General features: G+C 37.8%; 1 protein-coding gene across 1 annotated transcript; it reads left to right on the top strand.

The window, feature by feature from the left end:
- Positions 1 to 9242: 9242 nt before the first annotated feature.
- LOC124663017 lies at positions 9243 to 12825 on the top strand. The gene is made up of 14 exons (XM_047200780.1): positions 9243 to 9259; positions 9539 to 9659; positions 9758 to 9823; positions 9915 to 9977; positions 10071 to 10498; positions 10602 to 10725; positions 10821 to 10994; positions 11125 to 11250; positions 11353 to 11424; positions 11524 to 11557; positions 11904 to 11957; positions 12072 to 12319; positions 12437 to 12556; positions 12697 to 12825. Exons 1-14 carry the CDS (start codon positions 9243 to 9245, stop codon positions 12823 to 12825), a joined length of 1776 nt encoding a protein of 591 aa, XP_047056736.1.
- Positions 12826 to 13680: the final 855 nt, after the last annotated feature.

Below are 13680 nucleotides of genomic sequence, written 5' to 3'. Positions count from 1 at the left end.
AGCCATTTTTCGGGGAGAAACGATGAATATGCAAGTACATCATGAAAACTTGTTCCTTCATGTTACTTTATAACCATTTGTAGAAAAATACATAGGAAACTTATTTCTTTAGTGCGCATTTTCTGTAGTAAACAAGCACCCAAAATGGTCATACATATAATTTCCATTCAGTACATCATACATATAGTGCAAATGCAGTATATCATTTTTGGATCATACATATAGTTTCCACTTTCCATACAGTACATAATAGTTTCCCGAGTCTCCTGAGTGTTTGCTCTGCTACATGTGTGTTGGGATCAAATGATCTTGAGTCTCCTGAGTTACTTCTCCGCTACATGTGGTCATAGTTATTGTAGATGCTTCTCCGCTGTATGTGCTAGGGATCATTTGAACTTGAGCTTCTTTAGTGGCTTGAACTTGATCTCTTGTTTTCCTCCCCTTCTTTGCTGATTTCTTGGCTGGAGAATTTGTCCCTGCAATCAAACATAAGGTTTAGTTTGGTAATTCTATTTTTTCAGAGTTTGATCTGGTAGCACTATATTTTTTTACCCGCACTCGTAGCTTTCGATTTCTGTTCCTTTTTGTTTTTGGCAAATTGAAAACAAGATGCTTGTTTGTACAGTTTTTGAAAGTGTGTTCACCACTCGCCACAATGTGAGCATTTGTACAACTTGTTCTCGCTTTATCTTCTCTTTTATTGTGAGCATCCTTGGGCGTCCTCTCGTGTGAGCATGGTCGTGGTCAAGTATATCTATTGTTGCACTTGAACCATCACACGGTGATGCATTGAACAAGTTTGAGATCTGTTCTTGTTGATGTGGCATGATCTCGTTTGATGTGTTTCTCCGGTGTCTTCGGATACTCCGTCCATTGCATCCATATGTTCTTCTATTCTTTTTGCTTCCTGTATCGGATATTGGCATTTTTCTCTCGCTTTTAGATCCTTTTGATGCTCGTCACGCGTCAGGATTCTTGTTAATAAGTCGTACCTTAGACAATTGTTGTCTATTTCTTCCGGCGCAGAAGTCCGTAGTTAACTTTTTTGCTCTTCTTTCGCCATCTTTCAAGGATGTATTTTTCTGGAATTTTTTCCACTTCAAGGTGCAAGCATAACTTTTAGAATATGAGAGCACAAAATGCCGTCCTTCTCAAACTTGCAGCGAGACGCATGAGTATTCCTCTTTCGGTAAGTTTACTAGCACTATGTAGTTTCTCTCGCTCGTACTCTTTTATTTCACAATTGCTTGCCCGGAACAAGACAAAAACTTTGTCTTTTTCCTCGCTCTCGAACATGAAGTCTTGTAACATCCTTGAGTGTGTGTTGGAACTTTCGAAAATTGCAAGGTTGTATAGGTCATGAGCTTGTCTTTCTATGTAGTACTTTGTCAAGAATTTAGTTGGTAGGACTTTCTTGTTTTCAACCTTGTTGTCCAACTCATCTTCATTTGCATGTATCGTGTCCATTATTCTCTGATACTCTCTTAGGAAGCTCGTCATGCTAAACCGTGCACCTACTCCTTTTTTGAACAAGGCATTCGTTGCTTCACTTCTAGCTGTTGTCTGGATAAATGGGAAAAATTTTGTTTTGAAGTATACTGGGACATACTTCTTTCTGTTGGTCCACATGTCATCAAATACTTTCACGCCTGCAACATTGTGCTTCTCAATCATTTGTGGCCATAATGTTTCAAATTCATGTTCTGTCAATGAGTTATCAATAATGTCTTGCATTTCCTCATACAAACCTTCATTCTCTCGCAAATGTTGGTCCATTTTTGTCATCGCAATTTTTCTTCACATGGAACAAACAATTTCCGTGTGTTGCTTTTGGGAAAACAAGCTTAATCGCACTGCCCATGGACCTACACTGATCAGTCATAACTGATTGAGGCTGTCTGCCACCCATAGCTGTTAGAAACTGTCTGAACAACCATTCAAATGTATTTGCTTGTTCATTTATGATGAATGCACAAGCAAACAAATAAGTTTTTCCATGTGGTGATATGCCAACAAATGGAGCAAAGGGCAAGTTGTATTTGTTTGTCAAGAATGTAGTGTCAAAACATATGCAATCTCCATATAGATCATAGTATCGCTCGCCCTTGCATCCGACCAGTAAAATGCTTCTAACCTTATTCTCTCCATCTAGGTCGAGAGAGTAGTAAAAACCAGGTTCTTCGACTTGTTTTTTGTTGAACCATGTCGAGTACCTCCTGGAGATCATTGTGTTTTAGTTCCCCGGTCACACTTGATGCATAGTTACAGACTTTGCGCTTGTTGTATGGAAGCTGCTCCATTCCGCCTCTCATGTGTGCTAAGACTGAAACAATATTCCTTGTTGGAATGTTACATTGCTTCATATGTCTTATTATTGATTTCTCCTCTTTTGTCATGTAGACATGTGACCGGAAGAACCTACCACCTGGCTCAAGAGGATGATTGTGATCAAGCTTGAGGTTAGTTATTATCCAAACCCCCCTTTTCTCATTGATTACCATCTCCACCTTGCAATCAGTCCTTACAAACACCGTTGTTTGTCTCTGTGCCACCACCTGTTCATTTTCAGCATCTGTGTTGTGTCCATGTTTACTGCATTTTACTGTCACCCTTGTTATCTCATTATTTCTCTTCTTGCTTGTTGTGCGATACACTGAGACCACTGCTATAGAAAATCCAGCAGCATAAGAATACATGTTCAAGTAATTGTGTGCCTCGTCCCTTGATTTGAATTCCATCCCCTTCACTGGCATTAGGTCTTCTATTATTGTTGAACAACCTTTTTCAGTTTCTTTTTCATTATTTTGATCTGTTCCTTGCTCATCATTCTCTAGGAATCTCTCCACATCTTCCTCAGTGATGTTTTTGTTTTGTTCTTCTCCATTTTGACTTGATCTCTCAGAATCATGTATTTTTGCATCGTCACCTTCACCATTGGTAGCCTTCTTTCCTTCGAGATTGCATGAATTGTCAAAGTCCTGTTTATTTGTCCCATCTTGTTCATTGACTTGATCGAAAACCTAGAAACGAAAGTATGTCCACAATGTTTATTTTTTGTTGTACCTATTTTTACTGATACTATATACTATTTTAAAGATATTCTTGTACCTCATCGAGTTGCATGTCGTGAAAGAAGCTTGATTCCCATGGTTTGTCTTCAGTTTCGTCATGCTCATTGCTGTTTTGCATGCCTGGATTTGTTGCTCTCTCAGATGTTCCTTCATCATCCAAAAATGTGTGTCCCTGTAGTAACATTTTTAGTTAAGCAAGCAATTGTTTTGTCATTTTTGGAACATGATTTATATAGATAATAATGTCTTTATTTCCTTGTAGCACCTGCATATTTGTCGTTTTTGATGAGTAGTTCACTTCAATATCTCCATTTAATAAAGCCAAGTATGAGAATCCTTGCTGCAAGAATTTTGAAGATTTAGTTTTTATGCATACATAATTCTCATGAAATAATATAAATGTTTTCTAATTTTTGTTTATTGTTTGTACCTGTAATGACATTGATTCATCAAATTGATAATGAGCGTCTGTCATCCCGCTGGCAGCATTGATTATCTGCAGAAAATTATGTAGAACAGATTATCAGTAAAGCATACAATAAATTATATTAGAGCACACAATAAATTATATCAGTAAAACTGTCTGTTTCAGTCCAACTAAACAGACACATTTTAGTTTCTGGGCTGACTTGATTACGATGTAATTTTCGTTCGTTTGCCAATGAGTGAACGAATCAAAAAGCCCAACAAGTAAAATGAGAGAAATCCCAAGCAACGAAAAGGACTCATCCGAGTGTACAGTAAAAAAAGCCCAGACATCGTAAGTTGATGCCAGGTGCTGCTACAGTAACAACTCCCAGCCCAACACGTGAATCCCACCTTTTCGATCTTCTTCTCCAGCAAGAAAAGGACTTCACGTGCTCCAACCACTTCAACCAAACCCCCCTTCCAGGGAGTCCATGCTCCTTCGTGGATCTAGATCCAAAAGCAGGATCAGCAACTGATGGAGGAAAAAGAGGAGCAATCACTGGGGAAGAACAAAGGAAAAGAACTTCAGCAAGAAACTCAACTTCCAAATCAAGATCCTATTCAGTCTGAGGTATGTTTTTGAAAATTATTGTCAACAAAAAATAGGGCAGCATGTTCTGAATTGTCCCTAAGTGTTTTGGGCAGTAGATGTACAACTGTTTGAACTGTTCCTAAGTCGTTTTGAATACTGCACAGAACACTGAACATCTAATTGCTCAAAAGATAATCTACATCAGGAGATGTCATGACTTAAACAAAATACTCACATCTGTTCATGACACTTGCGGTCACTGAAGCCAACAATCTTGTACTCGGTGTTTGCTGGGCTTGTTTTTATCCTTAAATTCTTGAGTGCACGCTTGGCCTACAAAGTCAAGCATGGTACAGATATAGATAAATACAAAGCATGATCGACATGTTTCATGAGCAAGTTGAAGAACAATTTTACCTTGCCCCAATCAATTTTGTTCGGGTGATCAACCTTCTGTTTGGCAAGTAGGAAATCAACAACAGGGCCAGGTTTCACAATCATTGTCATGGAACGATCCACTGGGCGATCGCCTTCATACTTCAGATTCACCTGCACTCAATCAACAAAGGTCAGGAACAATAGATGCTAACACAAGGAACTAGACAAACTTAGTGTAGACAAGGATAAAAGCTTTACATAATGATGGAAGAACTCATCAACCAAGTGTCATGTACTCAGTTTGCCGCTAACTGACATGTTGTTGGGAAAACTGAACATTGAGCCAAAAAACGAGAAATCAATAAACTAAATAAATTAATAAGACATGTGGTAACTAAAATCCTAGCATGCCTAAGCGTATGGCAACTGTGATTGAGTGAATCAAATACTGAATTCTAACGCACAGAAGAGAGAATCACAAACTGAGAAACTGAACATACTGACCTTACTGAGAAAGTAAGAGAGAATCACTTACCGAATCGGAGAGATAGCTACCTTGAGTAAGACTACAATGGGATCGTGATGGCGCCTATTCGTGCAACATCTGGAGTGTCACACGGGCGGACACAAAAAAAGCAACTGCAGGCGTAGGTCGGGGGTGCATCAATTAGTTTTATTCTACCTTTGTTTACCAATCAGTTCTGCTGCACTCTATGGTGTCGATTCCCCTATCAACTGAATCACACAAATTATCACTGTCAACAAAGGTAGAATAAAAACGCATGGAAGCTAGCATCAGGTTTTTCATTCGATGTCTGCAGTTGCATACCTAGATTAGGAAACTCAGTTGCATACCTGATTCGCTTTCACAATGCACCTACTGCCAAATATGCCCATGCCACAGCGCATCGGAAAACTTTGATAAATGCCAACAGGAAAAAACTTGCTTACCTACAGCGACTGACAACTATTGATCACCCAAAAAACACTATTTAATTGACTAGGCCAATAGAATACCTTATGTATTCGACTAGTACATTGGCTCGTGTTGGCATGTGATACAAAAACCTCCAGAGTTTAGCAAGTAGGTCAGATTGGATATTGACAACTAGGAATACAGTGGTTAAAGATAATGCAAATCTTAAAGAGACAGATATTCTCAGCTGCTGATGTTGGCAGTTGATTCATGCCAGACAGAGAAAAAGAGGTGCTTAGCGTCACGTCCGTCTGATTTATTCCCGCACTGAGATGAGTAGATATGGCCTTATGTACTAATCAAATTTGACATGTGAGGAAAAAAGACTTATTTCATGCCCAGACTAAGATGAGTAGATACAACATTACGTACAAGCGAATCTATACAGTGAGGAAAATATACAGAGTTAAAAAAGGAAATGCATACTGAGATATTCATATAATGCATTTACTACGAATGAATTACGCAAAAATATATATGAGAATTAGACATAATCAGAGAGACAAAACACATTAGAGAGAGGTACCTCGAGGAGTTCAGAGGCTGCTGTTGGTGCCTGATTCATGCTGGATGGCGACAAGTGACAGTTCAGAATGGAACCAGCCAACGAGGAAATACAGGGTGCCCATGAATTCAGCCTGGGAGATTAAAAAATATTTAGAGCAAATGCATACTGAGGGTTTGAGTAACTAATGGAAATGCAAGTGGTGCCCTGACGGAGATGAACGACTGCGGCTGTAGGAACAGAATAATGACGACTAAGGAATAAGAACTGAGATCCTTATAAACTAAAAATGAAAACCTGATAATACTGAAAAATCTGAACAAAAATGGATAAAAACCAGACAACATAAAAACTAGACAGAAAACCCTCTAAACTTGATAAAATGTGTGCGGATTGTCAATGAATTATTAATCTACACTAACCAGTATTTCAATCTACATGGGCTTTGGCAAAATGAATTAATATACACAAGCCAGTAGTTCAACCTGAATCTACACACGAAAAGAAAGTCATTACACACACCCCCTCACCACTAGGCGCTAACCTGCATTATCTTCTATTGCATTAAAACAACTTACTGGAATCCTGAGGTACAATCAGATGTGGTTCCATGTGTGATACTACAAAAACAAAATGGCATGCCATGTGTGCAGTTAGCCAAAAATAGCCTTTGCCTCAAACTAAAAAGCTATGGTGACAAAAGAGAGAAAGAGATAGAGGACTCATCTGATAGAGAGGTACCTTGAGGAGGAGTGAAGCGGCTGTTGTTGGCGCCTGATTCATGTCTGACGGAGATAACTCAATTAGCTATAGTTCCCTGCAAAACAACACAATCAAAATACTGAATAACTCACAAATGCATCTATACTCACAGAATGTCCCCTTATACAAATGACAGTAGCCGAGATAGATATCATGGTGTTCGGATATAAATGAAGGCTGAGAAAACTGAAACAATACCGATAACAAAGTATTGCAAAACCGTGAGCGCTGAGGAAATATAAATGGAATGAACTAATTAGGATTAAGTGAAAAGAATGCTAATAAGATGGACTCGTTGATTAAAAAGCTGTTGAAAATGAAAATTGATAAACTGATGAAATCAAGATCTATGAGAGACCTGAGAGATTGAGATAAACTGACGGATCAAACTGGACGAGACCCTAGGTTTCATACCGTAATGGAATAGAGATGCAAATTCAAGGCGGTGAATAAATTTGCAATGCATACATACGAAGCAGCTATCAACATGCACAGAGACAAGCTGCCTGCCCCGCATAAGCAAGTGGTACGGACTAAGGATCCTACACCTGGTCCAGGCCGTTGGCCTCCGGGAGCATACGCTACTCTGCTCCGCCAACCCACACTTGCCTAATTCAATCCTTGAATATGCAGAACAAAACTGCCTAACAGCCAAAATCGACCACTCCAACTACATCCGCCACACTCCCTCCAACTACAAAGTAGCAACTAACATCTGATCCAACCTCAAACCATCAGAAACGCTGGAAAAGTACACACATAGAATACAAATCTGGCTCATGCTCATAGGCTACATACCACCCATCCAACGCCAACACACACAGAATCTGCGCAAAAAAGAGCACAGAGGAAGAAGGAAGAGTGATACCCATCTTTCCGGCCATGCACGTACCTTCCGCGCTCGCAAATCGCCGACCTCTTCCCGTTTGACGGGGAGGATCCGAGCCGCGACTCTCCCCATCGCTGCTAGCGCCGGTTGCGGGGTCACATCGCTGTCCATCGGCGCTCTCCCTGTCTCGAGAAGCACCGCTCCTTGGACGCCGGCCGAGCAGTATGCGGTGTCGCCGTAGCCTTCTCCCGTTCTCCGCCATATGAGAAACTTAAACACTGACAAAACAAACCGCAAAACTGAAACACTGACAAAAATGACAAAAATTTACTAAACAGAAAGACTTATAGGTGAAAGAGTAGACTGAACTAATAAGAAAAAAGTACTGAAAGTAATACAACAAGCTGTATAGTGGGCCAAACTAAACTGAAGACATGACTGATAAACTGAAGACATGACTGATAAAATTTACTAAACTGATGAAAGACTAAAAAGATGAAAAACTGAATGACTGAGAGACAAGTGACTGCAAGGAATATAGGGAGCCCAGGAATGCAAACTGAAACACTGAGGCAATGATGGGAATGCAAACTGACTTTTTCCAATAATTGAGAATACTAAGGAAAAACTGAGACGGAGAAAACTTTTTCCAATAATTGTTATGTAGTGTCTGTGTTATGATTTAATTCAGTTTTGTGCTACTTCTCATGAAATCAGTCATGTGATGTTCGATGCCTGGCTTGGCAGCTGCAATGGATAACTTCAGTACTAAAGGAGTTGCCCACTCCGTTTCTGTTAGCAAGCCTTGAATATGAAGACAATGCAGTGTCTACGTAGAATTCTTATATTTGAAAAATCTGAAGCTTAGGCAGTGTTTGTGTGTCGATTTACCCTAGCTGCACATGTACTAGTACTTCTTATCAAGAAATGTCCTGGTAGCCGAATTGCATTTTTGGGTGGTAGCCTTTGTTATCGTATTTTATATTGATCCATTGTGTATATGTAGGATATGCCCATCCATGTTACGACATAATTTTCACTTCCTTAACAATAACAGTAGTATGTGACGATTTTAAAATGACATTCGGTTGGATTTGTTAGCTCTGTGGTTCGATGAATTCAAAAGTGGACTTACTTAACTTCGAAGTTTGATATGTGTTCTTAAAGACGCATTTTCACTGTTTATCTGATTGTTAATTTAAAGGATCCTGATCTGTTCTCATTGAAGTACAAACCCTTCCTCGCGTATGTTTTTTAATTTGGCCAAAGTGTGAAGTGTTAGCTCATTTTTAGCACACCAAATTGCTTGTGTTTCTTACTTTTGCATGGCTACAACCATAATACAAGAGAAATTAGTTTTTAGCTGAATCTCATTTAGTAGTTTTTAGTATTATCCATGATGGCAGGCGGTTGGATTTGTTAGCTCTGTGGTTCGATGAATTCAAAAGTGGACTTACTTAACTTCGAAGTTTGATATGTGTTCTTAAAGACGCATTTTCACTGTTTATCTGATTGTTAATTTAAAGGATCCCGATCTGTTCTCATTGAAGTACAAACCCTTCCTCGCGTATGTTTTTTAATTTGGCCAAAGTGTGAAGTGTTAGCTCATTTTTAGCACACCAAATTGCTTGTGTTTCTTACTTTTGCATGGCTACAACCATAATACAAGAGAAATTAGTTTTTAGCTGAATCTCATTTAGTAGTTTTTAGTATTATCCATGATGGCAGGCGAGTATGCGTAAGTTACATAGTGTTTGGCAATATGTAGCTTGGAAAACCATTTTCATTTTGCTGCATGTTGTCATATTATGTTCAATGTAAACTTACCAGTATGAGTAATTCATAGTTGCTGCATGCAGGTGCTTTTTCTTGAACACTCCTTTATTTTTGATCCGTTGCTGCAATTCTGGATGTTTTCCAGCAAGAGCAAACACAACATCAGTCTGAATCTTGATTATATCTTTCCTATTCGTTTTTGTTTGTGATCCTCTGACACTATCTTTTTTCTGCTTTGTAGTGGGGAAGCTGGAAGAAGTTTCGGCGATGATTTGTCTGGGAATTTAAATCGCACTGGTTCATGTGATTACGATGCTGATTTTGGGTTGTCACATATGGATAGCTTTTCATCTAGTGATAAAGTACGATAGTTGTCTGTGCATTTACCTTTCAGCTTTTTCATGGTTTATATATGCATATACTTGTTTTTCATTCATTGTTGTTTCTTTTTCTTTGGAAGGAAAATGCAAAGCCAGGGAGGAAAAGTGTTTTGGATGATGCATTGTTTCAGTTTTTTCGCAAAGAGGTTCTTTAGTTCATTTTTAACTAATTATTTAGTTTTTGTTTTATTTTTGATCATACTTATTTTTTTTGCTTGTTCCTTGATGTTTCTATAGGCTATCAAATCTCTCAAGAGGGACTTTTCCAAGTTCTGCGAAGAGTCTGTCTTATTCTCTAAGGTTTTTTGACGTCTTTTATATATGAATTTTGAATGCTATCATATTTGTGAGACTTTGAATTCTTTTTCACAACCTTCTTTTACCTTTTTTCAGAACAAACGGTTGAAAGAGCATTCTATTGGCAGAGAATCATTTACTTCATATTCCATTAAGTACTTCTGTGACATTTCGAAATCATTGACTTTTCGTCGTAAGGAGGTCATAAGGAATTTTGGTTTTGGTCATCTTTTGTTGCTTGAGAAATGTGAGATTCCTTCTCCGTTTGTTCGTTGGATCTGTTCTCGTGTTGACCATGTCTCCCATCAGATAATTGTAAATGATTCCAAGATTATCTCAATCTCCAAGGATTCAGTTCATTTTGTTACTGGTTTGCCAAACTCTGGGTCTGTCCCTATGCCTGATAGTGATGGTGGTGCCAAGTTCATTTTGAAATTATTTGGACTGTCGGAGATGCCTCACATCACTTTCTTTGGCAACAAGCTAAAGTCTCAAGATGTTTTGACTGACACTGAAGTTTTTGTGTGCTTTATGGTTATTGCATTCAAGTGTTTTCTGTTTCCTACAAGCAATGAGCTCCCTAACACGGATTACTTGTCTATTCTCGAACAACTCCGAATCTGCAAGTTCTTTTGATGTGTGTGCCCTTGTTTTTGAACATCTTATCTCTGGAGTATATAAATACAACAAGTCTTGTAAATTGAAAGGAAGGAAGCCAAAGGTTTTTGAGTTCTGCTACTATATTCTTGCTGTGAGTTCATTACTCGAAGTATTTGTTTATGCTTTGCTATCATCAATTTTTTTGTTCTATTTGGATGGTGTGTAAATATGAAATGTTTTTTGCAGGTGTATTATCTTGATTCTTTGGATTTTGGGGCTAGAATTATTGATCAAAGTGTTCCGAGGATTTCTGTCTGGAATGGTAATCTGGTAAAATTCTTCTCTGATTTAGACCGTACAAAGAATAATATATTTGGGAAGAGACATCTGAGGAAAAACCTATCGTCTTGCTATACTGAGGTGTGTGTTTGATTATATTCATTGTCTTTTTAACAGTATGTTTTTTTCTTCGCAAATGGTTTTGATTATATTCAATTGTCCTCGGGATTATACATATGGTTTTGATTCTTTTTGTCGGTATGGTTTCTAGGGTGAGGTGCAAGATGTTTCGAAATGTGTTAAGGATGCTCCCCACATGTGTTCCGAAATATCTTGTTTTTCTTTGGCTTTCAAGAACAGCTTGCACTTGAGATTTGGTAGTACACTTGAGGGCAAGGTAACGTTCCAAACTAATTTTTTGCTGTTTCATTAGATTTCTTATATGAATTTTGGTTTTGCGGCCTTATATTTCTTGTCTTTTTTTCTACTTTTATTATAGATTATAGATGGCATAATCGATTCATTTCAATCTGCAATTACTTCGAAACATCCTCCCGTATGCAAATCTGAGGTGTGTGTTAGTAATGTGTTGGATTTCTTGATGAAGTTGAAGTCTTCTGAAACTAAAGAAGCATCTGCCATACCCAACTGTGAAAATGTGAAATCCAAGGGCGCTGCATCTCTAGACAGCAACAAGCAAATCAGTTCGGAAGCTAAGGTTGTCTTCATGTTAATTGTGTCCTTTCTATCTTTGCTTTGTTACTTTCATTTGTGTTTCTTATATATGTCTTTTTTCTTCTTTTTCTGTCGAGATTAGTTGGACATAGCAAGCAATCTGGGTTTCATTAACCAAAAGGAATTCTTGCAAACAGGTAGGATGCAATTCAGATGAAGAACAATTTTATTGAAATTTTTGGTAACTCTCTTTTCCCTTTGTTGTAGCTTTATTTTTTAGACGGCTTTTCTTAAAGTATTAAGGTGCAATGAAGTGAATAATAATCTTTTTGCACATTTTTGATCAACTTATCTTCTGATTCATTTCCTCAACAGAAAGTCCAGAAGTTGTGATGACTAAGACAGCTGAGGCTTCCACTGTCAGTACAGGTACTTTGTGTACTTACTATTGTTTTGTGTCATCATTTCTTTTTTGTATAGGAATATCATGTGATATATAGTAATTATTGTTTGTAGATAACATACCGATTTTCTGTTTTGTAGCTCCTACAATGCTTCCTCCGAAAAAGGTTATGTCAAGGTTCCCGCATTTAGTGCACAATGATCAGTTTTTGCTATCGTCGAAAAACTATCCCACTGGAGTGAAAGATTCTTCAGCATTTGTTATTCATGGTAGCAATAATGACAACAGCAATGTCCAGCAATCTATATCTTTTGGAGGTTTTGTGGTCGACAACAATATCACATCTCCTATTTCGAAGATTAATTTTTCGCAAGCTTTTGTTGAGCAGGTAAAGTTTTTTCTATACCTTTGTACGATGCGTCTGCTTATTTGTCCTTGTATGTTAGAGTCAGTAGTATATGTAGGTACATTCTCTCAAATAAAAATTCTAATTATTTTTTAATAGGATGTGTCTGCATTTCTGATGCCTCAAGGAGGTACGATAAACAAGAATAGTAATAGAAGCAGCACTATAAGTGGATCTAAAGGGGCTCCTATTCTTGTACATGAGAATTCTCCGAAAGATGTATGTTCTTCTTTTTTCATGTTTTTATATTGATCCTCTTTTTCTATTGATTTACTTATTGTCGTATACATAATTTTTTCGACTTTCTACTTTGTTTTGTTTCCTGATTTTTCATTTTTGTACCATGCTTTTTGTAACAGATTTTGAAATCTTCAAAAGTTTCTAATGGATCAAATGATTTCCGCGCGAGACAAGTTCAGCTTGCTAGTGAAAGTGATGAGTTGTATAACAAGTTCATAAAGAAAGATGATCGAGCAGCCTATAATTAAAAGTAATTTTCATAATAGCAACGATGATCATGTTGATCTGTCACAAGATGTTGCTCGAAGAACAGCTCCCAAAAGATGATATTATCATCCTTCAGCCTAAAAACCCTCTGGTCCTCCCTTTGCTTCAGAATCGCCGTTTCCCTGTTTCAAACCTTGATGTCAAAAATTTCTGTTCTATTGTAGAATTGGCATACACAAAAGGAGTTCAAAAGTATGTACTTATCCTTTTCCCTCATATTATATATGTTGTTTTATCACTTGTGTGGTTAATTCTGTTTAGGTCATACAGCTAGGAGTTCAAATCTTTTTTATTGGTTTGCTTATTTTGTTGTTTTTACTGGGGTTTTCTCTCAGGTCGTACTGTGTGAAATTTTCCAAAGTTCACTGTAGCTTCATATCCTTGGGTCAATCTCTACAAAGAGAAGGGCATGTTGATAACTTCTTGATTCCAGTTTTTTGTCGCAAACTGTTTGAGGATAATCACCCTAGTAAATGCGGGAGGCATCATTTCTTCTCCTTTATCGGTGTTAGTATCTTCAATCCCTTATTTTTTCATTTGTTATGTCAGTTTTACTACATTTCTCTTAGACCAGCTTACCCTATTTTTTCATTTTGGTGTTTTTATTTCAGGAAAATATCCTCGACTATAACAATGATGTTCGGCTAGGATTAATTGCTAAAGCTTTTATTGGTGCTGCATCAGCAAGTAAAGGGAAAAGATTGGAGCTATCCGACAGGGTATTTTTATAATTCTTGTTTCCATTTGAGCATTTTTAATAACATCATTTTTTGTAGTCTACTCTCACTTGTGTTTCCATCTGTTTGATTTTCTAGCTCTTTTTCCCAATATGCCGC

The sequence above is a fragment of the Lolium rigidum genome, chromosome 6 (assembly GCF_022539505.1).
Source record: "Lolium rigidum isolate FL_2022 chromosome 6, APGP_CSIRO_Lrig_0.1, whole genome shotgun sequence".
Classification (NCBI taxonomy): Eukaryota; Viridiplantae; Streptophyta; class Magnoliopsida; order Poales; family Poaceae; genus Lolium; species Lolium rigidum.
Note: the sequence above shows the minus strand (reverse complement) of the source record. Positions and strands in the feature narration are given on the sequence as shown.